Source organism: Dermacentor albipictus, chromosome 2, assembly GCF_038994185.2.
Source record: "Dermacentor albipictus isolate Rhodes 1998 colony chromosome 2, USDA_Dalb.pri_finalv2, whole genome shotgun sequence".
Lineage (NCBI taxonomy): Eukaryota > Metazoa > Arthropoda > Arachnida > Ixodida > Ixodidae > Dermacentor > Dermacentor albipictus.
The window spans coordinates 62050502-62076633 of record NC_091822.1 but is presented as its reverse complement, the minus strand read 5'-3'; the positions used below and the strand labels follow the sequence as shown (position 1 = coordinate 62076633).

Genomic DNA, 26132 nt, shown 5'->3' with positions numbered 1-26132 from the left:
ATTTTATTTCTATTTAGGGTTCCTTTAGGCTGTAACATTCATTATCTCTGCAAAAACGTGCTCACAATATGTTCTCCATAAAGTTTTAACAAACATAGTAGATATAAGTTTCGACAAAAGTTGAGATATAGCTACTGGCACGGCCTTATCTAGTATTGCACCACAGATGGTCTTGACTTTCAGCAGTGTTTATTTTCACATCAAGGAAATTAACAAATCAACCATCCTTTGGAGATGATTAGCGATGTTATGCGATTACTATTCTTTCTTACGATCAGTGTGTAATTAGTGATACGTGATGAGGCTGTTTATGACGGTGGAACTAAAGAGACGGAATTCCGATTCATTGGTGAGGATTACTTGCTTCTTAAAGTTATGCTTGTCATAAGCTCATTTGTCCACTCCACAACATTCTGGAGCAGCTGCGCTTCATGAGTCAGTTCATTTCGTTGGATGAGGTGGTGGATCGCTGACCCTGCCCTTGTGGCTTACGTACATTTCGTACAGCTGCGTAGAACCTCGCAGATTACTTCTGGGGCACAGCAAACGAGTCCGATATGTTTTAGTAATTGCAGTAATGCCGACAATCATCTGCCTTTTCATCTCCTACTGGTGTTTAGCAACACAAGCAGCAGTTACCCAAGTTGACGCAAAAAGGGTTCAAGGGAGAGTGGGACAAAGCCAGGGTCCAGTATCCAGTGGCTCAACCTTGTTCAATGGTTGATTGTGAACTAGCTTCCCTCAGCATAGCAGCACCATGGTCTACCCATTAGACAATGGGCTTTCCAGCGACTCAGGTTGGCAGGAAAACGGTTAGGCATAGGCACCCGAAATTATGTGAAGTATCCTAAGAATAATTGAATTTCCTGAATGTTTTGGATACGTTGGCGCACTTATTTTTCTTGTTCGTGCTGGAGAGAACCATGTTTTTCTGAAGCATGTGACATCCAAACAGCAGAAGAAGCTATGAAACTAGTCAAGTAAGTTTAGCATTCTCTATTTACTGTGCGGCTGTTGTCTAAACATGCTTGAAAAGCCTGAAAGCTACCTTGCTAACAGTTAGTTAACATGTGCAGATTGACATCGGCGGAGGCGTGTTAATCGAGGAGACAGTCCTGGCGCAGCTCACAACGGACTGCCATGGTGGGCCAGGCAAATTTGCCAGGGCCTTGCTGAGGCATGTTTTCAGTGAAGAGGAACTGATGGTCCACTCGCTCTTTAGAAGTAAGAACTCAAAGGGGCAGAAAGAGGCCCTTGACCCCATCACAGTGAACGCAGTTATAGGCATGTACCCTACATGCATTCCCATTGCATTTTTTCAGTCACTGTTTGTACTTTAAATTAGCAACTTGCCGTTAGCATAACAAATGATTTTCAAGTAGCCTGTGCCTGCAAATGCATGCTACGACAGCCTACCATTTGGAATGGCTGTTCATACGACCTAAAGGGGCTAATCCCTCCATACTGGAATACTCCTAAACTTTAAAAGCTTCCTTAACTGCTAGAAGTTGATCGCACCAGTCAAAATTTCCATTTGCGCATTGGTAGGGCTACCTGAGTGTGATTGCGTGGAAGAGTTCTTTGTGAAGCATGCTACCAATCTAGTGGCATGGGAGATATGCTTAAGTAGCCTGAAAGTGTTATATTATTGGAATTGTGAAAAAGCTATAATTAAGTGCAGTTACTGCTCAACTCGAGGGGCAGCACTGCCACCAATCTTCAGCAATCAAAATGGCCCTCTCGGTCCTCTAAGGCAAAACACTGCTTTCACCTATTTTACCAGACCACATTGAAGGAGTACTACCTCTTGAAGGAGGTCCATGTGGTAACACACAGGAGCCTTTCAGCAGGGGGAGCTTAAGTTACGTGGCATTTTTGTTTGGTTGTTTCAATCAAAGCAGCAATAGCGGACAGTTGCCAGCATCGTTGTCAACACTGCTATGTTTAGCAAACGTCTATTGATTCTAGACACGCAATCTATTTATCAACATGCAATTTATATTGCAAAAACACCTTTTCCTACATGTTTAAATAAATTGAACTGCACATAATAGGCCCTTAGCAGCTGTCTAAAGCACACACTATGAGACATGCTCACAGCTCCCATTCAGAAATTGTTGCAAGTGGCTCTTGCTTTCTTACTTCCTTGCTTGTTTACAGGGTTATAAACCATTGCTGAAGTACTATGGGTTTACATTTATTGAAAAAATGAGTGGGTTACAATTTCAGGATCACATATTTTGGGGAACTATGTCCCCCAATTTAAGTGTTATATTTTTTATTGTTGATTTAGGTTTTTCAAATTGACTTTTCAAGAAAAAAATGGGAAAATATTTTTTTAGGTAACAAAGTGACAAAAGTTTTCTAGTGCCCTCAGTTGGAAGACGCCGGAGTGCGCGGACGAATTCTATTCGGCTCTTGTTTCTACCAACGTTTTCGTGGCGATTTTTGACGATTTCAAGGAAATATTTGTGCAACACGGCTTTGTGAAGTTGCACGGACCCTGTGGACACTTTCCTGGACACTGTGAGTGTTTATCTCTACCATCTACAGCGGTTTTGCCATCGTCACCCGGCCGCCGCCTCGCTAGCCCTAACGAGGGGAGCTTCTGATCCGACGTGTCGAGCGCGGCGACGCTTCTGGCGCGTTGCTCTCTCTTCCACGACGTCGCCGCCGCTGCATGGGCTACAATCATTGTGCTGAGACATGGAATACCAAGTGGCTGGGGATGACATTGCCTTGGCGGACATCACCCCGGATCAAGGCTGGCAGACTGCCACGTCTCGCCGCGCCGCAGCCAAACGTGAGAGCGTTAACCATACTCCGCCATATGGCGTGCTGAAACGTGGAGGAACTGAGACCCGCGGCCGTGAAAACGTTAAAAACACCATAATGCGCGCGAGCAGAATGCCGCCATTGCCAAAAGATGACATCCGTATTATTATAAGGCCTCGTGGGGGACTTAACATAGCAAAGGTTGGCCCTGCGGTGGTTGCCAACGCCATTGCCGCCTCGGCTGGCCTCAGCCCGGCACAACACTCGGACACGCTTTGCCCCAACAACAAACAGAATATCTTAGTGGCAAGCACTCCGCTCAGAGAAAATGCTAACCGCTACGCGCGGGTAAAGCAAATTTGCATCCAAGGCGTCACCCACGAGATCAGCGCCTACGAAGCGGCACCACAGTCCACTTGTAAGGGAGTCATCCGCGGGGTCCCCGTGGAAGATGGGCCGACGGACATTGACTCGAAAATCGTCAATGACAGAAATCCACTGGCATTGGCCGCCAAGCGCATAGGCACTAGCACCGCAGCAATCGTGGCATTCGATGGCCATCGAGTGCCCAATTTCGTGCGCTATGGCTCGGTCCTCATGCACTGCACGCTGTACCGCAGGCAGGTCGACATATGTTACGCCTGTGGTCGGCTCGGCCACCGTGCGGACGTGTGCCCAAACCCTGGGGACGTTATTTGCCGAGGCTGTGGTGCCCCAAACCCCACTCGGGAGCACCACTGTGCACCCAAATGTAAGCTATGCGGTGGCCCCCATCTCACCGCCGACAAAGCCTGCAAGGAACGCTACCACATGCCATACGTGGTCCGTCGACGGCGATGGGAGAGAGCACGCTCGACGAGGAACGGTGACGACTGCACTGCAATGCCCAAGTCCGCCATCGCTACCACCGAAGACGCCTACCTGCAACTCCCTGGCAGTGCCCGGGCCGCTGACAACGACCGATCCCACTCCAGATCCAGGGGCCGATCTCGGAGCCGCTCCAGGCGGGCATCGACATCCCGGAGCCGACCACGGGCCCGCTCCCGCGGTGCGCCGCGCGGCGCATCTCGGGACCGCTCCATTTCTCGCTCCAAGTCCGGGCCCGGGTCCCGTTCTGGATCCCGCTCCGAGCCCTCTTGTCAACGTTTGCCAAGCTCACCGGCACCACCAACAAGCAACAAGAAACGAGGTTCCCTCACCTGGACAGATGTCGTCCGGGGAAGAAGGAACGACATCACATCACAGGTAGGGTCGAGCTCACTCCCAGAGCACGTTACAGACACCAACATATCCGAGATAGCGTTACTCAAACGCGAAAACGCCGCTATGAAAGAAACAATCCTCAAACTTACGGCCGCGATTGCCGAACTACAGAACGACAGGAGCGCGCGCGCAGCCATTATGCCCGCCGCCGAAAACGCTGCGAAGGCAGTAGCCCCGTCACCACCGCCACACCCTGTTAGCGCTGATAGCGTGGACGGCGAGAGCGCGCCCAAGAAACGCGCCGTAGCTCGCGCCATACCTGAACTGAAACCCGAGTTAGAGGAGAATAAAAGTACACTGTCGGCAATTAAAGAGAGCCTCCGCTTTCTCGGAGAGAATATGGCCCGCGTACAGTCAACCCTCACGGCCCACGGTAATCGGTTGGGGATAGTCGAACACTATCTCGAAAACGTCGTAGCCCCCGCCATTGACGCTGCTAAGCCGGTCTCGACACAACACCCCACGCTCAATCCACCCACACACGCGGCCCCCTTCCAACCGTCAAGCGCCCGGGCCGATCCCCACAAGCATCAAGATGGCCAGGCGAGATGAAGCGTTCCGCATCTGGCAGTGGAACTGCAGGAGTTTCACTGCACGGAAAGCCTCCCTGCAGCAATACCTACGTAGCCACGATGCCAAGCCCCACGTAATCTTCTGCAAGAAACTTTAACACACACCGCCACGTTTACCGGTTACCAGTGGTTACCAGGCCTCGCGGGAGGACGTGGTACTGCCACGTTGGTCTCTAAAAAGTTCACCTGCCTCGCGCATGACCTCGGCACGTCCGAGGTTGACAACGTCATGACGGAGATTCTCCCAAGCGATGCGTCCCGACAAAGTGTGTACATACTCAACGTGTACAGCAGCCCCAGACAAACGAGTCACCGTTTCCGACGCCTCTTCCAGAAAGCCATACGTCTTGCTGGCTCAAACCCGCTCGTCATTGCTGGCGACTTCAACGCTGCGCATCGCACCTGGGGTTACGTATATGACACCCCCAAGGGCACCGCGCTGTGGCAGCATGCGAACGAGCTCGATCTCACCCTAGTGACAGACAAGGCGTTCCCTACCCGTATCGGCACATCCACGCACAGAGACACCACTCCAGATCTCTGCTTCGTGAAGAACACAGCCGATGCCCGCTGGTCCAATCTTGCGGAGGATCTTGGCAGCGACCATCTCATACTGGCCGTGCACTTACCCAGAATCGTCAGGAAGCCCAAGGCATACACGTGGGTCGACTGGGACTTCTTTCGCAAGACTCGCGCCTCACGACTCCCTCCAGACACTGCCCCGAACCTCGCGACGTGGACGGCTCAGCTCAAGGCCGACGTCGTTAAGGCCACGAAAACATTTAGCACGAATATGCCAACCGAGAAGATGGACAGCCGCCTCGCCCACTTGCTCGGAGCCAAACAGTCTCTAATGACACGATGGAAGAGCCAGCGTCTCAACCGCAGGCTCCGCAAACGCATTGCACAACTGAACCAGACCATAATGGAACACTGCAGCACCCTATCCAAACAGCAATGGGACGAGGTGTGTAACTCCGTCGACGGACAGGTCCGCAACGGGAAGACGTGGAACCTCCTCAAACACCTGCTCGACGACACCAACACCCGCACAAACCAGCGCCACTCGCTCACCAAAGTCCTTCACCAGGCCAAAGGCACCGCTTCGCCGGATGACATCGTCAAGACGCTTGTGCATAAGTACCTGCCGATACCCAAAGGCCCGCCGACCCTATATCCCGATTACACCGGTACCGACAACAGTCTCCTAGACGCCGATTTTTCCGTCGAAGAGATACGCCGGGCTCTCCATGAACTAAACGGCCGTTCCGCCCCAGGCCCCGATGGCATAACCAACAAGCTCCTGCGGAACTTAGACGACCCCTCGGTCGTGTACCTCACGGACGCCATCAATGACGTGTGGGGGCGGGGCGAGTTACCTGATGCCTGGAAACTAGCCCAGACGATCCTCATTCCGAAACCGGGCAAGGCGCCTGGCGTCGATAACCTTCGCCCCATCTCGCTAACGTCGTGCGTGGGTAAGGTGGCCGAGCATGTCGTACTCAACAGAGTCGGCCGGTATCTCGAAGACCAGGACTGTTACACACACCACATGATCGGCTTCAGACCCGGGCTCTCGACTCAGGATACGATGCTTCTCCTGAAACACCAAATCATAGACGCCGGGGCTACTTGGGGCACCCGCGCCATACTTGGCCTTGACCTGGAGAAGGCTTTCGATAACATCCAGCACTCGGCAATACTAAAGGCGATCACGGCCTTAGGGCTCGGGTGCCGGTTCTACGAGTTCGTCCGCTCCTTCCTAACCCGTCGCAAGGCCGTGCTCCATGTCGGAGACCTCACGTCGGAAGAAGTCGAGCTCGGACAGCGTGGCACCCCCCAGGGCTCCGTCCTCTCGCCGACGCTGTTCAACCTGGTGATGATTGGGCTCTCCGAACGCCTGTCGAAGATACAAGGCCTCAACCATACGGTATACGCGGACGACATCACCATTTGGTGCTCCGCGGGGTCGGATGGCTTTATCGAATCCGTTCTGCAGGAGGCAGTCGAAACTGCCGAATCCTACCTCGACCACACCGGCCTCAAGTGCTCCTCCGCCAAATCGGAGTTGTTGTTGTACAGCCCAAAACGACGAGGCAAAAGGCCTAACGGATGGAAACCACCGACCGAGCGCAACACCACTGTCCGCACCAGAGACGGTCGCCCAATCCCCAGGGTTGACTCCATCCGAGTACTGGGAATGATTATCGAGGCAGGCGGATCCAACATCCAAACGGCCCACAAGCTGACGACAAAGACGGAGAACGCAATACGACTTGTACGCAGGGTGGCCAACCGTCACCACGGCCTCAAAGAAGACAATCTGCTGCGTCTCGTACATGCGTTCGTCCTATGTCACTTCACCTACGTCGCAGCAATGCATAAGTGGAAACAATCGGAGCGTGACAAGCTCAATGCACTAATCCGAAAGGTAGTGAAGCGGGCCCTTGGGCTCCCGATCACGACGCCGACGTATCGACTCCTCGAGCTCGGGGTGCACAATACCCTCGAAGAGATCGCTGAGGCTCAGGAGAGAGCGCAGATGATACGACTGACGATGACGAAGACCGGCCGTCACATCTTGCGCGAGCTCGGGTACTTCCCACTGAACACCCAGGATCCACCGGAGCTTACGCCGGTTCCCCGCGAGCTCCGCGACCTGATCACGATCGCGCCCATTCCGCGAAACGTCCATCCGGAACACAATCGAGGCAGGCGCCAAGCCCGGGCCACCGCGTTCCTCAAACGAGTAAACAAGAAAGCGGATGACGTCGCTTTCGTGGACGCCGCCGCCTACCGATGCAACCGAGCCTTCGCCGCGGTAGCGGTCTCGTCTTCGCAACGAACTTTAAACGCCGCCACGGTACGCACACGTGATCCCGAGGTGGCGAAGCAAGTGGCCATAGCCCTGGCAATGCTCGACGATAAGCGAACCACAATATTTAGCGACTCGAGACCAGCCATCAAAGCGTTCGAGAGAGGAGTCGTCTCCATCAAGGCATTACGCATCCTCCGCGGCGCTGATCCAAGCACCCTCAAACACCACACCGTCATCTGGTTTCCCGCCCACCTGGGTCGGATTCCGGGCGCCCCGCCCAACCTCAACGAGACAGCCCACGACGCTGCGCGCGCGCTTACCGACCGCGCCGTCACCCCCGGGCAACTACGTCTCGATGAGTTGGAGGCGAACAGGGATGCCCCAATAACATACAATGAAATAACCAAACACTTTTACTTGGGACGACGCCTCTTTCCGCCCCCGCACCCCAAACTAAACAGGCCGCAGGCGCTAACGCTACGCTTATTACAGACGGATACCTATCCAAACCCGGCCACCTTACACATAATCTACCCGGACGTCTACCCAGACGATGCGTGCCCCTCGTGCGGGGTCACGGCGACACTCGCACACGTGCTCTGGGAGTGCAGAAACGCTCCGCCCGACTCTACCTCCGACAAGTGGGAGAAGACCCTAAGAAGCCCGCTCCTACAAGACCAGCAATGGGCCGTCCAGCAGGCTCGCGCAGCGGCCGCCAGGTATTCCCTGTCGGTCCCTGCGTGGGAGACGCCCACTGCGCGCTGACGTGCGTCCTGCAGGACTTTTATTAAAGTTTTTCCAATCCAATCCAATCCCTCAGTTTTACACTCTCTTTATTGCGGCATGCAGGACAAAGTAGCATAAGACTTACTTTAATATAATGACAGGAGGAGGAATAAACTAATAATAAACTAGAGGAGATATAAGTAATATATCTGACTTAGCCCCGATTGAATTATTTCATTGCACATATCCACGCCGGCATAAACCACACTGGGCATTGCCAAAAGTAAGAACAAACTACGGGCGCCAAATGGTAGCATTTCTACTTCCATCCTTACTTAACGAATTAATTGATGAAAATATAGACTTAGGAAGCATTAGCTGCTCTAACCTTCGCAACTACTTTCTCCTTAACGCGTCCCTTTAATTGTCCAAGATTTAGACATCTGTGAACGTTTCTATGTTTGTGTCTAATTGTGGTATAAGCGTATTTTCGGTTGCTATTTTATCGCTGTTTCGTAAACGTTCTTGTTCTCAGTTGCTGTACTTGCCTTTCTTTTCAATCGGTTTATATTTTTTCACACACGCAGGTGAATGTGTACTTTGCATACTTGTTTTTATACTAATGCTTTGTTTCACATTGTATTTGCTGTCGTGACAGAAGTGCCGTCGCATGCCACTGCTCACCTGCTGTACGGGGGGTGGAAACTTAGTCAAGCGTGAATCGCTTTTATTCCCATCCCCTACATGAATGTAATGGTGATGGAAATAAATCATTATATATCATAGAACCAGCACTTTATGATGGCCGGACCTAAGCCTCCCATGAGGGGACATCGAGGGCTTGCCTCGCCGCCGCCTCACGGGCGTGCTGGGTCGCCCAGGTTTGGTCGTCGAGGACCGAGCTCCGCGGAGCCTCACGCAACCTCGACGAGAGGGTCATGGCGTTAATGTGTGTGTACTGTGCTGGGCACTCCCACAGCATATGCGGAAGCGTAGCCGTGTGAATGCCACAGCATCGGCAGTTGGGGGTAGTGTAAACGTCTGGGAATATGAAGTGGAGGCGGGCAGGTGAAGTGTACGTGTTTCTCTGTAGCAGACGCAGGGTGGTAGCCTGCGCCCGACTGAACTGGGGGTGAGGTGGGGGGAAGGTTCGGCGACTGAGATAAAAGGCCTTAATGATAATCGTTATAAGTGGTCAGATTGTTTCTTGTGTTCAACTGGTCTCCAGTGACTCCTGTGCGGTTGACTAGGTCTCGCACAATGGAGTAGGTTACCTCGTTGAGGTTGGGAGGGTGTGGGTGGACAGGGCCCGCATCGGCTGGGATCCATGTCAGGGAGATCACGTTGTCTTTAGAGTGTGGTGCCTGGCAGAGGATGCGAAGGGCTTGAGGAGAAATACAGTCTTTGATGAAGTTAGGGACGGCTGAGCGAGAGTCACACACGGTGTGACAGGTGGGATCTAGAGTGGCCAGGGCGATGGCCACTTCAGCCATCTCGGCAGTGGGGGTAGTGGCGCTAGAGGCGTGGTGTAGGACTTTACCGCGTGTGGCGACGGCCGCAAATTGTGTGCCATGGGGAATATTGGGCTGCATCAACAAATCTGATGCCAGGTACGTGAGCAAGGGCTTTTATGATAGCTCCTGCCTGAGGTTGGCGCCGCGCCCTGTTATATTCACTGTGCATGTTTCTCGGGATAGGGTCTGTGTGGATCTAGCTACGGATGTAAGTCGGGATCGATTGTTTGGTTCCCTGTTGCTGATGGTAAGTGAAGCCAAGCGTGGATAGAATAAAGCGTCCCGTTTATGTAAGGGTGAGCCATTCAAGCTGAAAGCGTTGTTGGGCTTCAATGAGTTCAGCAAGGGGGTTGTGAACTCCGAGTTGGTTGATCAGTTCAGTGCTGGTGTAATGCAGGAGGCCAAGTGCTTGCTTGTAGACCCCTCGTATGAGGGTGTCGAGCTTGTTTTGCTCAGCCTAATACCAGTTGAGTTACGCAGGACTTACGTAATGTGTCATATGACAAAGCACTGCACAAGGCGGAGAAGGCTTTCATCTCTGAGTGCCCTCGTCCGTTGGAAATACGTTGAAGAAGGTGTAGGGTGTTTTGAGATTGGGCACAGATCTTGTTAAAAGCCAAGGCATTGGAGCCGTTGGTAGAGATAGTGAGGCCGAGCACCCGGATACTAGGGACGTGTGGGATCGGGCTGCCATCTTCAAGCCTTATGGTGATGGCGTCACAGGGTCGGTGATCAGATTGGTGCTTGGGAGGACGTCCCCGCTGAATGGGCTTGTAGAGAAGCTCCGATTTAGCCGGCGAACAGCGCAGGCTGGTTCCTTGGAGATGGGCTTCAACCGTGTCAATCGCCATTTGGAGGGCTGACTCCACTTGACCATCACTGCCTCGCTCCGCCCAGATGGTGATATCGTCGGCGTAGATGGTATGGTTGATACTGTCGACTCGCAGTTGCGGGGCAAGGCTAATCATGACTACGTTAAAGAGCATGGGAGAGATAACTGAACATTGCGGGTGCCTTTGCTGCCAAGGGGAAGCTGGTCTGATCCTAAATCCCCGGCCGAGATGGTGGCCGCGCGATTGCAGAGGAAGTCACATGCCACTCTAGGCTCACTCTACCAGGTGGAGGTGGGAGACCTGGTCAAGAATAGCTGCGTGGGAAAGGCTGTCAAAGGCTTGACGGAAGTCGAGTCCAAGGATGTCTTTTGTATTAGGGGAATGGTCGTTTAGTACTTGATGTTTCAACTGCAACATAGCGTCTCGAGTAGAAAGGCGAGGGCGAAATTCAATGATGGTGTGGGGATAGATCATAAAATTCCCAAAACGTTGGTAAACTAGGTATATGTCATTCCTGTTTCTTAATGTGTCAATTACTACATATTTATTTACTGATATGCAGTATCTATTTAATTTGCCTATGTGTGCCTTGAAGTTCAATTATTGTTTATTCTGATGTCTGTCACTGCTAGTTGCCATAACGTATTAATTACTGTATCATTAAATTGCTAATAGGAGGTCCCCCTGACAGTTTTTGTAACTGCGGGGCCTTCTGTACTAAAGATAAATGATGAAATAAGTAAAACTTTATACTTTATAAACTAGGTGAAGCAGCAATACTCTGAACCTAGTGTGGTGGCATCCGCCCTAAAGCAAATAGAAAAATCCGTTTTGGGGAAAGCCAAGGGGCGAGAGCACCAGTAAGAATTTTTCTAGGAATCTTCTCAGAAAGTTGCAGAATCTCTAATATTATGGTGGGTGACACTGCGTTCTGAAAAGGCATTTTTTTTCAAACATTCTGTTGCTGCCACATATGTATGGCTGTGACCACACAATTTGTTTCCCCTACTGTACATGTACGGCAGTGACCCTCAAAGGATTAACGAAACCAGTCCACTTGCATATTTCTCTTAGGAGACTGATCAGTTTTCCGTATAGATGTCATGTTCTGCCAATGTTAGTGCAACCAGCTTGGCACACAACTGCAGTAAACCCTCATTACAATGGAGCCATTGAGACAGGAAATGCACTTCATTAACAGCAGGATTTTCTTTAAAGTAGAGAGGCATAATGGCCATTGTAATGCGAGAAGTGCACTACTTTAGCATGTGAGCTCCTAAGACGTAAATTCAAATGAAGCCACACTTAATTCCGCTGACATGACAGTATTCGGAGCGAGGAAAAGTGCAATGAAGTGCTGCACATTTTATTTATGAAAGTTGAAAGAAATAATTTCAATTGCCAGTAGTCTATCCATAAGTTTTTCTACGGATGTCATGAAGCCGTTTTTTACCATTTTGTCCCCAAGCAAGCAAAGTTCACATCTTTCACACCAAGAATTTTGAAAAAGTTATTCTACCACAGTGGGCTTTTCTTTTTTGCCTTCGCCTGCAAATTGTACTAAGTGGAGTCCTCCAGCGCCACTCCACTTTGAAAGCTGGTCATTCTCGGCAGTTGCAACTACGAAACCTTTGGATAAAGCAAAGCAAATAATATAGTTTAGTTATAAGGACGGTGTAATATATGTCTTGCTCTTGCATGTGGAAGATTAGTTTAAATCTCATGCTGTATTTTTTTTTTGCAGGCTTTACCTGTCGCAAGTTTCCTGGGACAAACATGGCCTACATCAAAAACACGCTGGCCCCACTCCTTTCAAGGAACTTGAAGTGTCCGGAAGAGTCGAAGTTGGACGATTCAAGTGTTGTGATTTTGTAGACCTCTACATTTTCTTTATTTTAATTTATTTCTAGTCACCCGAAGAGTACAGGTTCGATGTCTCAAACATAAGCGTTGTGTTGTGCTTAGTGGCGTTTCCGTACATCTTTATGTTAATTTTTAATGTACTTCTACCAGAAATAGTGTTCCTTTATTGTATTTCTTAGGTATCTTGGGCCATTTCATGCCTAACAATCCAGCTATCGAAAGCTTTCACGACAGCACACTACTTCAAGTTTTTTTGATAAAACAAAAGTAGGTACAATCAGAAATTTTAGAAAAATTAGGTTTCATGCATACACGTTAAAGGGGCATCTGTGCCATTGTGAGTAGTTTTAAGAAAGTCTACATATTCACGTAAGCACGCAGTAATTGTTTATTTTGCTACCTCAGAAGATCAGTAAGAATTGAAAGGTAAAAATTTGCTGAAATTCAAAGTTCAACAAAAGCTCTCGGCTAATGACAAAGATGTACGTTTTCATGTATGCATGAAACCGGATTTTTTGCAAATTCTTTCATTCTAACTTCTTTAGTGGCACTCACAGGAAAAAAATATTTTAACGTCTTCCAGCAGGTCACTAAGCGCCACGATTTTTCTGATCGAAACCTTAGGTTTGGGATGGAAAGACCTGCCCAAGGACTTGTAATAATGGCAGAAAACTCAACTGCATCGTGCCACAAGCAATATGGCACAAGAAACTGCTGCTATGAATCACTTATCCAATTGCCAACTTCTTTCAGAGCAAGATGTTTAGTAAAATTGGCACACGCCATTCAATCAATAGGAGCAGATTATATCTCTCTGCTGTGGCCTCATGAAAATTGTGCCATGATTACTGTCACTGGCTGCCCAATAGAGAAATCGAGTACCTTTTTAGTAATCTTGTTTACTGTTGTGCTAGTCTGTACATTTATTTATTTATTTATTATTTGAGAAAATGTATTTGCTTTAGGAACACATCGTTATTGTATCAAACTGCAGGCAGTTTGTAGATTGCAGTACTTTTTAAGAAGCTTTTGTCTCAAGCCGCCAGTGTTTGTACATTTAGCAAGTGTTTGGCTAAAATAAACACTTTATCTAGAAAAACGGTCTTTGTCCACATCAATATTGCACTGTTGATTGCATTGACCTTGCTGTGTTAATCCAATTAAAGTGGCATAATGGTTCTGCTTGCAGATTTATAATATGATTTATTACAGGCTATATAAAGGTGTACTTCTGATCCCAGGGTGACACAGGCCTGCAACACAGAAGTGCCTGTATTTAAATTTGCCCCTGTCCCCTAGTGTGCAAGGACCATACCAATGTGGCATCAACCCAAATTCCTACTTTTATGTTCGCACAGAAAAGTGCCTTGTCATAAAGATGTAATATCAGACACTTTCTTTTGAAATGTTTTTCTCTTAACCGCCCTGTGAAAAACTGTTGGTAAAAGAATTCGGTTCTTGCTATTTCAGTATACCTAAAACATATGCAGTGAACAATAAAAATATTCAACTAATTCATTCAGTCACATAAATAAAATACATTGCTAACACAGTAGCTGGTAGCAAGAAACACTTGGTTACATAAGCATCAAGCACTTATATACATTTTTTGTTATTGATGGCATTTCACTGTGTATAGCTGATATGTAATACTGCATTTATAAAATACTTTAAATAGTGGCATCCACAGCATCTGGAGAAGAGTGCAGGGCACATTGTGTCTGATACTAGTGCAAACTTGCGTGACACATCAACAATAGGCAACAATCTTACACCATCTGTTTAATGGTTTCTGTGAATATAAAAAAAGGATCCTTAAGGCCCTTCCCTGCATGTGCGAATGTACTTTGCCACACTGAATAAACAGTGCTAACATAACAAGAACCAGTTGAACATGCCCTTCCACATCAAACGTTTCTGTGTACACGCCCTGTAATATTTATGGAAGTATAGGTGTCGAGGCCCTCTAGCCAGTTTATGTATGGAACTCCATTACTCGGGACAAAAAAGCACTCTGCAGCAGTGTATGGGTCTGGTAGTATTCAGTCCGTACTAGAATTTATGAGGAATATTGAATACTGAAGCATATTTAAAAAAACTTAGATGTATTGATCATACTGATTTGTTCCCTTTGCTGCTTGAAAGAAATACCCATTAATTTTTAAAATAATTTTGTGGATATACATGCCTATTCTTGAATTCAAAACTATCTGTGCAGCATGTGTGAAGACCTGCAACACTTTAATGGAAGGCTTCTCGGCTTCACTCGACTATCACGAAGTGTCATGCATCCGACTCATCTTAAATGCCAGGCTCGCCAAATCACGCTTCAGTGACTGATGCACAAAAACCGAAGGGTCGCAAAATTCATTATTAAGTGTGAGATATTTTGCTGCGTAAGGAAGTAGCATTTGGTGCTTTATCGCTGAAATGGTTGAAGTACATATTACTTTTATTAAGCGGTTGTATTGCTTTCTCATTATGCAGAAGCTGGCAAGAGAGTGAAGAGGCTACGAAAAATCCTCAACATCGAGAGCAAGCCAGAAGAACCAGTAATTGCTTGCACACAGGTACGCTTATTGTGTGCTGCCAGTTGTTCTCCCTTCTTTCTTTTGCTTTCTTTTTTGGCAATATAGTGCATTTGAAATGATTCCGTGAACAAAGCATGATTAAATCAGTGTTTCCCAACTTCTGGCCCCTGGAATCACTTGACATAGCGAAAGGGATCTGTATGGATCACTTAAAGATTTGCAGTTGATCTTGCGATGTGTGACTATGACTAAAATTGATATCTGGGCAGCATGGTGGCAGGTAGCAAGCCGTTGCAGGAAAGTTGCTGATGCTGTATGCTATTTAGCAATAATTAACAATGATCGTGTACGAGATCACGCTCACTGACGACAGCTTGTGTATCTGTGGGCAACCAGCCGGCAACTACCAAGTCCACCTCTGAACAACTTATATTTGTTCGCACACGTGCACATGTGCTGCAGTGTCAGTAACTGCAAGCAACTGTCAAAGAAATGCCTCTGCAATGCAAACCATGCAACGGTGCTGCAAGACATTTGTTTTTCTTCTGCTGTCATTTATGGCTTGTCCTTTTGATGATAAACTGTTCACCTTTATGCTCTGTGTGATCAAAAGTGAGCTTTTAAAGTGTCGCTTAATTTTCTGTGTACAGGTTGACATTGGTGGCCGGACGCTGATTGATAAGAACATCCTCGATCAGCTGAGCCAGGCCTGTGACTGTACCAGTGGCCGTGGAAAATTCGTCAGGGTACTTTTGCACCACGTCTTTACTGATGGTGGGCTCCACAGCAAGCCGCTGCTTGGGGGAAGAGCTGCCTACGTGGCGAGACGGTTCAAGAGGAGGCCCTCAACACTGTATGCGTGGAGACCGATAGGTGTGTACGCTATTTTAATAGTCATGTAGTCTTAAATAATGAAATCAGAACATGCATATAAGTTGAAGAAAGGCTATTTGTACAAACTGTACTGTTAGCAACTGGATAAACTATAGTAAGTGTTCCTAATATTTGGTGTAGAAAAACAAATAGTTCCCTTCTTTCATTATTTACATTATGGCCACAAAGTTATGCACAAATTTTAGAGGCCTGATAAAAGAAATGATTTGTTGAGCTATAGATTGATCACAGCTGCTTAAAAGATACTGATGGGCTAGTTGGTGAGCCATGATATTGAAGCAGCGCACTTACATCTGACACATACGCGTACACATAGAAAGGACATACACAGGCGCTGGACTACACATTTTACAATATTGCTTAAAGACGACCCGTCTTTTGTAGTGTCACTTGAGAAGCACACGTGCTCTGATGGCAGTGAGGTGTGACAAGAGCGAGAGTAAAACACAAAAAAAAACACAAATAGAGGTGACATTTTTGGATTCCCACCCTGAATAATCAAAGTCTAAATAGCGGCACGCTTTTTCAGAGAATGATACCAAGGTGCAACCGATAGACCTACCTTTCCATTTGTCAGTTTCTGTTGCTTTGTTTGTTATGTTCCCTGCACAAAACTTCCGTATCTTTCAGGACAGGTTTGCAGCCCCAATCCTTGCAATGATAGGCTAAATGACTTGTATCTTTAGCCGTGCAGGGATAAATGTGCATTTAGCCTTGTATATTCAAGCACCTGCATGTCTGCCCAGTGTATGCCTTGTTACAGGACAGAAGGATCCTATAAACCACTCCGTCTACACAAGTGACATAGGGCTTTCGATGGTTGATTGCACAGGGACTTCTTTTTTTTGTGCCATTCACCTTTTTGCACAGGATCAACAACTGCACAGGTGTGGTAAACACTACATCAACGCCTGCCCTTTGCCCTATCTTTTGCAGATTGTGGGAAATTGTGTGTACATAAGGTATGACTGCGTTGTCTTGACAGTCCTTGTGACTGCAGTGGATCCGCTCACTTTTTTGTGTTTAGTAACCTGAAACGTATCAAGAGCTTCGATGGATACCTAGGGCTCCTGAGGCGGGTTACCTTGTTTGTGAAGCTGGTTTCACATTTGTGATGGCATGATTTTTGCAGTGCGTTCAGAAAGCAAGAGCGGACAATCGCCCTCTTCACAAGCTTTGAATGTGCCGATTGGTAGGGAAGGACAGATTTGTTGCTCCTTGGTTCATAATACCAACATACACACCAATGCAGTGTTTTATAAATGCCTCACGTCATTGCTACTAACACATAAGCTACCTATCAGCGGTTTTATTAGGTTTTTAGACCTTGGTGCATATGTATCCTCTGATCAAATCTGTTGGTCTTATGAGCCAAGGAGCAACAAAGCTGTCCTTCCCTACCACTCGGCCCATTCAAAGCTTGTGAAAAGGGTGACTGTCCACTCTTGCTTTCTTAACACACTGCAAAAAACATGCCATCACAAATGTGAAACAAGCTTAACAAACCAGGTAACCTGCCTCAGGAGCTCTGGGTATTCATCGAAGCTCTTGATCAATTGCAGAATGCTTACATAAGAAGACAGAAAAGGCGAGCGGATCCACGCACAGTCACAGGGCATTACAAGCTGGTCATGCCTTATGTACTCACAATTTCCCAAATCTGCTAAAGATAGGTCACAGGGCTGGCATTGATGTGGTGTTTTGCGCACCTCTGTGATTGTCGAGCCTGTGCAAAAAGGGGAATGGCGCGAAAAAAGGAACAAGTGCCTGTGCAATCAACCACTGAAAGCCCTGTGTGAATTGTTCAGAGAGAGTGGTTTATAAGCTCCCTCTGTCCTGTGACAAGGTATACATTGGGCAGACGGGCAGGTCCTTGAGTGCGAGGCTAACTGAGCACAATTATCACTACATGGCTAAAGATTCAGATCACTGAGCGTTTCATTGCAAGGATTGTGGCTGCAAACCCATACTGAAAGATACGGAAGTTGTGCGCAGAGAACACAAACAGCAAACGGGAAATTCTTGAAGCAATAGAAATTGACAAATGGAAAGATAGGTGTATCAGTTGCCCCTCAGTATCATTCTCAGAAGAAGCATGCTGCTATCTTGGACTTTGGTTATTCCTAGTGGAAATCCAAAAATTTCATCTTTATTTGTGTTTTTTGTGCATTTTATCCTGGCTCTTGTCACACCTCACTGCCATCAGGGCATGTACGCTTCACAAGAGACACCATAAAAGATGGGTCTTTGAGCAAATAAAGCAGTAGTTGCAGTCCGGCGCCTGTGTATGCCCTTTCTAAGTGTACGTGTCAGATGTAAGTGTGCTGCTTCAAGATCATAGCTGGCCAGATAGCACACATGTATTCCTAGGTCGACTTCTGCACCAGCTATTTCTGATGGCACATTTTAATATATGCTCGGCGATTTGCTATGTGCTGGCTATCTTATAGCTTTGTTTCTTTACTAAGAAAAACCTGCACTATTTTTCAAGACTTCTTGGGTTAACTTAGCGCTTATTGTTATTATAAAGTGTCAAATATATATGTTGCATGAAAGGTTCACTCTAGCAGGAACTTAGTGAATGCACAGAGAGGAAGAGCCCCATCACATTCGTGTGACAGTCACGTTGACCATGGAGCTGATTTAGTTCATTTGCTGCATGTCTGACCACCACTGCTGTCATGTGTAAGCAGCAGGCTGCACCTACTTTAAAGATGAATGTTTTCTCTTAAATCAATTAAAGGGTGACAGGAAGTAGTAAATTCCAGATGCAATGTTTTCACTTGCTATGTTCAAGCTTTGCATTGCCATAGTGACCATCAGATAATTTAAAGCATAATGCTATTTGTAATAACACTTAATCAAGGATAAAACGAAAATATTACAGGATTTTTTGGGCAGATAATTCGAGCATGAAGCTAGTTTAATCTGCATAGAAGCTCACTTGTATACTTTTTGTCTAGCAGCTTGTACAAAGCTCTTGCCACATTTACCATGACTCCTTACACTGTTATTATAGCTCCTTATGCAGAACATCAGTAGTACATGGATTAAACATGAAAGCTTCCAGTAGATATTTATTTCTTAGTTTTGTGGTTTAAATAATCACTATTGCCTGCTAATTTAATTTGCTAAAGCTGCACATTGTTTCATTTACTCGTATGTTTTCAGGATACACCTGCTCAGTTTCCGGGAGCCAGTGTTCCGTACATCAAGAAGAGCCTATCCTTGCTTCTTTCGTGATAAATAAAATGAAGTAAGACCATGCCTTTTCATATGCCTTCTTATTTGTTACTGCTGGCTGCACCTCATATTCAGCCTCAGTAAGCATTATCTTACATGAAGTCATTGCATTGAGGACTGAATGCAATGACAACTTTGTGAAGATGCTGCGCAATACAATGACAACCCAGTGGAAAAATAGTACAATGAAAATCCAATGAAGATCCCATGAAAAAACAACACAATAAAAATACCATGGAGACCCCATGGAAATACACCACCATAATACTCCAATGGAAATACAATGGATTCACGGTGGCCACTTTTCCATAATCTCTCAACAAATCCTCCATCAAATGCCAATGGAATTTCCACAATTTTTCTGTTGATGGTACAATAAGATATCGATGGAAAATCAATGGATTTCCAACATTTTTTGTAAGGGCTGTTCCTGAATTAATTCGGAGCATCCCAAATCAATACTGAACCCTTTTTCTCTTTCCGATTTTATGCGTTCTATCAGATTCGTACTAGGCGTTTTCTGTGTTATGCGGTAAACTCAATGATGCACCTTGCCCATATTTTTGAAAATAAGTGGTATGTTATTGATGATCTGAAGGAGTTCAAGCTTTCTTGTTTAATTCGGGCCTTTGCAATAATTTAAGTATATTTAAGCGCTACAGAGCGTGATAAGTGTGCTGTGCTAACGACGTAGAATTTAGCTTCTTGTACCGGGAGAACATTGCGTATACGCAATGCCTCATAACGTCGAGCGTACCGGAATCTTGGCAAAACGCTAACATAATCCTAATCCATAAGAAAGGGGACGCCAAAGACTTGAAAAATTATAGACCGATCAGCTTACTGTCCGTTACCTACAAAGTATTTACTAAGGTAATCGCAAATAGAATCAGGAACACCTTAGACTACTGTCAAGCAAAGGAGCAGGCAGGATTCCGTAAAGGCTACTCAACAATAGATCATATTCACACTATCAATCAGGTGATAGAGAAATGTGCGGAGTACAACCAACCCTTATATATAGCTTTCATTGATTACGAGAAAGCATTTGATTCTGTCGAAACCTCAGCAGTCATCGAGGCATTACGGAATCAGGGTGTAGACGAGCCATATGTAAAAATACTGGAATATATCTATAGAGGCTCCACAGCCACTGTAGTCCTCCATAAAGAAAGCAACAAAATCCCAATAAAGATAGGCGTCAGGCAGGGAGATACGATCTCTCCAATGCTATTCACAGCGTGTTTACAGGAGGTATTCAGAGACCTGGATTGGGAAGAAATGGGGATAAAAGTTAATGGAGAATACCTTAGTAACTTGCGATTCGCTAATGATATTGCCTTGCTTAGTAACTCAGAGGACCAACTGCAATGCATGCTCACTGACCTGGAGAGGCAAAGCAGTAGAGTGGGTCTAAAAATTAATCTGCAGAAAACTAAAGTAATGTTTAACAGTCTCGGAAGAGAACAGCAGTTTACAATAGGCAGCGAGGCACTGGAAGTCGTAAGGGAATACATCTACTTAGGGCAGGTAGTGACTGCGGATCCGGATCATGAGACAGAAATGATCAGAAGAATAAGAATGGGCTGGGGTGCGTTTGGCAGGCATTCTAAGATCATGAACAGCAGGTTGCCATTATGCCTCAAAAGAAAAGTGTATAATAGCTGTGTCTTACCAGTACTCACCTACGGGGCAGAAACCTGGAGGCTTATGAAAAGGGCTCTACTCAAATTGAGGACGACGCAACGAGCTATGGAAAGAAGAATGATAGGTGTAACGTTAAGGGATAAGAAAAGAGCAGATTGGGTGAGGGAACAAACGCGAGTTAATGACATCTTAGTTGAAATCAAGAAACAGAAATGGGCATGGGCAGGACATGTAATGAAGAGGGAAGATAACCGATGGTCATTAAGGGTTACGGACTGGATTCCAAGGGAAGGGAAGCGTAGCAGGGGACGGCAGAAAGTTAGGTGGGTGGATGAGATTAAGAAATTTGCAGGGACGGCATGGCCACAATTAGTACATGACCGGGGTTGTTGGAGAAATATGGGAGAGGCCTTTGCCCTGCAGTGGGCGTAACCAGGCTGATGATGATGATGATGACCGGGAGAACTATGTGCGCCACAAAATCACATTTAGTGAAAATGTGTGGACACTGATTGTCAATACTTGCGGAGTTGCATGCGCGGATCAATTACTGCTTTTGTAAAAAAAAAGAATAGTGGCGATTTACCGTATTTAGCATATTAATAGTGGCGATTTAGTATATGCGAGAGAAATGCGTTAACATTACGTCGCACGTCGTGGAGGTGCCTGATTCATTTTAAACCGCGTTCGCCAATGTGAAAAGTTGTGTTCAGGTGCTCACTCGATCCACGTCCTGCCTCTTTTTGGGGAGCGAAGTGTAACTGACGCATTAAAGCTTCTTTGATGACTGCACCAAAGCGTTATTTACGGGCAAGGCGTCAAACGGGTGAGTCATATGCAGGCAACGTTTCAAAGTACGCTGTTTAATGACAGACATATGCGGAAGTTCTTCATTTAACTTGTCCAAAAAACGAGCTTTGCTGGAAATTCAGTTGTCATTCTGCAAGGTACCACGTGCCTATGTACTGGTACTTTTGCGTTAGTGTTCCCAATAATGCGTATATTACGGTACTGACCTTTTGTGACATCTTGTAGTTTGCTGTATACCTTCGTGGATGTTAATTATTTTATGGCCATGCGGCGCTGCACTCAAAGAGTACCTACCGTTTTGTCTTATTTCGCAGTTACATCAACCCGCACCAATCGCCAGATATGACTACAAGTGTACCTGTACGAAGTACAGCAAACTTAAGCTACACTGAAAATTAGTAGGAGCTTTAAATAAACGTATTTATTATTCGCGTACATGTCTCTAAAGTTAACGGATGGCTTTCCATTCCTGATTCTGTCGCCTTCATTGTCACATAAACCATTGACGTCACATGTTACGCGAACCACAAACGAAATGGCTGTTAGGATTTTCAACGCTATACGTTTCTGTCACGAGTACGGTTGCAATTTCAGCACGGCCGATGGCTTATGGCCTTAAGACAGAATAAGTTGAACAGAACCCTTCTTGTCCATGAAATTGACTGTTTCGACATGTTGGTGTGGCATGAATGCAGCTTTCTGCGCACAATGCGAGGATAGAGCAGAGGCGAACACATGAGCGCTCGCTCGCACATTGGCCCGCTCTTGTTTCTCAGCCTCTTTTTCGTCCTCGTCTTGTGCCCAAAAAGCTGCGTCCTTATTCTCTCTTTGTGGGTGAGGCGCGCAAAGTGCCCGCATTTTCATCGCATAAGAAGCAGCCTTGGTTGCATGAAAATTTAACACTAATGAGGGTCAGAACTAATTTCAGGTTATCTGAAGTAATTTCAGTATTAGCAAGGGAATCGTTTGCCGACCACAGGAGCATTTCGGCATTCGTCCAACGTTTCGCCTCTGTCGAGGCCTTCATAAGGCCAACAGATCCTTCTGAGTCGTTTCTCAAACCAGTTCGGACCGGTTCCTCTAATGAGTTTGGCTTCAGATTCAACTCCAAGATGGCGGGAAAATAACGGTTCGATTCGGTTCCGGTTCAGCTGAATATAACGGCTGAGCTCCACGTTTCGGTTCAGGTCTAGTTCGGTTCGACAACACGGCATTGAGTGCCTGCTTTTCTTCGCCTTATTGAAGGCGTCTGCCACTGGGAAGCTTGTGAAGACAGTTTATGCCGCTAATTTATTCTAGAAGCTTGTCGCATTATTATTATCATTGTTATTCGTACTATTAGTATTCATATTATTTCTTTAGAAAACAGGTACACACTTGACAGAAAAGAGAGAGCGAGGAGCAGGCTGGCAACTGACACTGGAAGGGGCACGAAGCCTGCCTACTCTTCAGATATGAGGAAGTGACAGAAACACAGAAATGTAAGATAAGAAGAAGGGGAGGAATGCGGAAAGAAAGAGTAAGATGACAAATCACAAAGAATAAGCAGAACACACTGTAAAGGTCACGTACGCTTGACAAAACCGTTCAGACACAAGCCTCGCTAATCAATCGAGCTGTCATGGATCTTCTACGAAAAAGGCTACTCATGTGCAGATTCTTTCACGGTTCCTTTTTATGCTTTGCTGGAGTAGGCTAAAGTTAAGCCAACAGTAAACATGTCCGTGATTGTCAGTAAATGCCATATTCAACTAGGGACCATTGAACGATTGTGCTATAAGTGTGCATTGGTTGTACGATTTTGCACCGCTATGTTTCAGGGCTGTCTCGTGTATGTTAATAGAGCCACGCACGAGGACTTGGACGAGGTGGAAGCACTCAACGTCAGCGTCACAGGATGCTTATGCCTCGCCAGGTAACGAATGTTATGTTTGGGATTTCGCAAAACTGTTTAAGTGTCGAGCGGCTCTAAGTCACTGCAAGAGCGATGTACTGCCCATCATCATTTGCAATGCGGGAACCTCGCGTGTGACGTATGTCTAGCGGTACTGATGCCCAAACACGCTCCGTATTAGATTCCAAATAACCCTTTGTGTCTTTAGTGTGTCCGTTGTGTGCTCCACACTTCATCGAATTTTAAATTTTTTATTGACAGTTTTAGAAGTCGCGACGTCCTACGACCCACCCTCCCTAACACTGAAAACAATTTGTGTCGTTACTAAACATTCGACGCACGCAAATAAGGCAGGGAACGAAGTTGAAGTCGACCTTGCATACATTCTTTTCAAGGCAGCACACGAAAGATTTAGCAACTGTAGTGATGTAGATTAGGGCAGCCCTTGCGGCGACTGGTTCTTGAAATAAAAAAAAAAATTTAGCTCTCTCACTAAGGAACTCTTTGGGACCTCCGTGCAGTGAAGTTTAACAGCTCACGGTGGAGCATCCGTACATACACGTGGATGGCACCGGTTCTGTAGCTATGATCCGTAAACCTCAAGGAGTCCTCAGAGTTCTAGAGCGTCTGAGGGGCCGCTCATATACGCACAGGCCCATGGCACATTTCATTCGTGACAGCAGTTAGCGCGAGTGCCCGGCAAGCCTTTTTCGCAGGAAGATTTGTGCGCATATACGTTACCAACGAAAGCGTAAAGCAGTGCCTATATCATCGAGACGCCAGCACCCTCGATTCCGACAACCGATGTCACCCTCATGCATGGGATTTCAAGGATCGCGAAGCCCGCTACTTGGAACATCTGCACGCTTATAATACCATGCAAAAAATGACACATAAGGAAAAGGACAAGCAGGCGCCTTCCCGTCCCTCTGTCTCAGTTCTGTGCGCGCTGCTGCTATAAATTGAGCTTCCACTTGCATGTACCTCGTTTCATCACGTGATCTCGACCTGCATACGCACATCTGGCCCCTGTTTTGTTTTGTTGTATCGTGGGTAGAATCTTTAAGTGGGACAAAACGTATAACTTACTACTCAGAACGAAAACACCATGCCTTCTTTAAGTTCATGCTTGCGCGCAAAAGCTACAAAAGGAAACAGAGAAAAACGGCTTTTTTTTTTAAGTTTTCAGTGGTAGAGAAAGGTATTTGAATCTTTCGTTAAAGAATAAAATCTATGCGCAACAAACATTAGAAGCTATATTGTAGCGTGAGTTTGGCCTCTATGACATCGGGTTTAACGTGCACAGTTTAGAAAAAAAACGCAAAAACTTGTTTCTCGGAACTAGCTTCAAAAAATATACACGTGAGAGAGCTGTGCGCAAGAATATTTAGTGTGCGTCTCTCGAAAATTATTTTTGAACGCTTTCATCAAATATAATCCTATCGTTACACGGGAAAGCACTAGCGCAACCCCACCAACGAAGTGAAAAGGAAAATGACCGGTGTGTAGTGTACTTGCTCGAAACTTTGACGTTTTCTTCAAGGTGTGCTTTGCAAAGTATCGCCAAGTAACCTTGAATATACGGGTGAATCGCGGTCTCTATTGTAACTGCTTCTATTATGATCTCAGTGGTGCTTCTACCCGATCAGTGCTAATTCCTTGTTCTCATACAACAGGACATATTTACAGCGTTCTTAATACAGCACTATGGACGAGGACAAAGAGGTACGCGAACGACAGGTACAGACACAGGTTTTCGTCCTCGTCCATAGCGCTGCTTTAAGAACACTTTCAAGATGATCCGACTCACTGAAATCAAGATATTTATGACATTTCTTTTATGGATGCATGCAAGAATTCGCATCGCGGTATATTTAGAATGCGTGGTAATGGGCGCTGAATTACTATTCGCACTTCGCTTCTGTATAGAATGCGCGAGTTCTTCGTTGTGGTACAAAGCAAGCCTAGCGTGACAGCGCCTCTTCGGCTCCGAGGTAATGAGCTCAAGGTCGCGGTGGCCTTGTCAACGCAGTTCCTCTCCGCGCAGAATTGTCTCGGAAATGCGTCATCTAAGCTCGCATGTCACCTATTTCTCTTTTGCCTTTTTTGTCGTTTGTCTCGCTCGCAAGGAACAGAGAGACGCTTTGCACGGAATTGTGGAGGTGGGAACTAATGCTCCGAGGTTTATCCGTGACGGCTGTGTGGTATTTTCTAGACATGGAGGGACCACGTTGGCCTCTAAAGCGTACACGTGCGCTCGCAAAGGAGCCGTGGGCCTCCTCGTTTTCCCCGATTCCGGACCGCCTGATGCGACAGGCTCCACATCGACCCATCTGTTCCCATCGGGTCCCGAGATGCCAGAAACCGTGCTTCGCAGGGACAGTATGATGAAAGTTGGCGACCCTCTCACTCCAGGCGTTCCTGCGATACGTGAGCTGTGACCCGGGCCTCCAGGCCTTTTGTGCTTTATTATTATATGCGGGAAGACTGTCCGCTTGCGAGTGGAGGATTTCACTGTTCTGAAGACATGTTAGTTTCTTTTCGGCGATCAATCTATTTGTATTTCCTAAATACATATTGTTACCCGGCTGTCACAAACTCGTTGCCATCTGTTCTCTTTCGGATAACGAAATAAATTATTGAAGCAAGTATTGAATATTGAAATATAGAAGCAAAAATTGAATACTCAATAGTAAACAAACCGTAGAAAAGCATTTCAATCAGAGAATAACAAAGAAAACATGTGGCC

General features: G+C 46.5%; 1 protein-coding gene and 1 long non-coding RNA gene across 2 annotated transcripts in view; both read left to right on the top strand.

Moving 5' to 3' along the window:
* Positions 1–14835: 14835 nt before the first annotated feature.
* On the top strand, positions 14836–19058 carry LOC135909045 (uncharacterized). Its single transcript, XR_010566539.2, has 3 exons — positions 14836–14934; positions 15546–15768; positions 18961–19058. It is a non-coding gene; the product is annotated as an uncharacterized lncRNA (long non-coding RNA).
* Positions 19059–23219: 4161 nt separating this feature from the next.
* Positions 23220–26132, top strand: part of LOC135909046 (aminopeptidase NAALADL1-like) — a 28478-nt gene continuing 25565 nt past the window's right edge. Inside the window, exons 1-2 of the mRNA XM_065440899.2 lie at positions 23220–23404; positions 25599–25813. Coding sequence (XP_065296971.1) covers positions 23301–23404; positions 25599–25813 — 319 coding nt within the window. The 5' untranslated portion in view covers positions 23220–23300. The remainder of the gene's footprint in view (positions 23405–25598; positions 25814–26132) is intronic.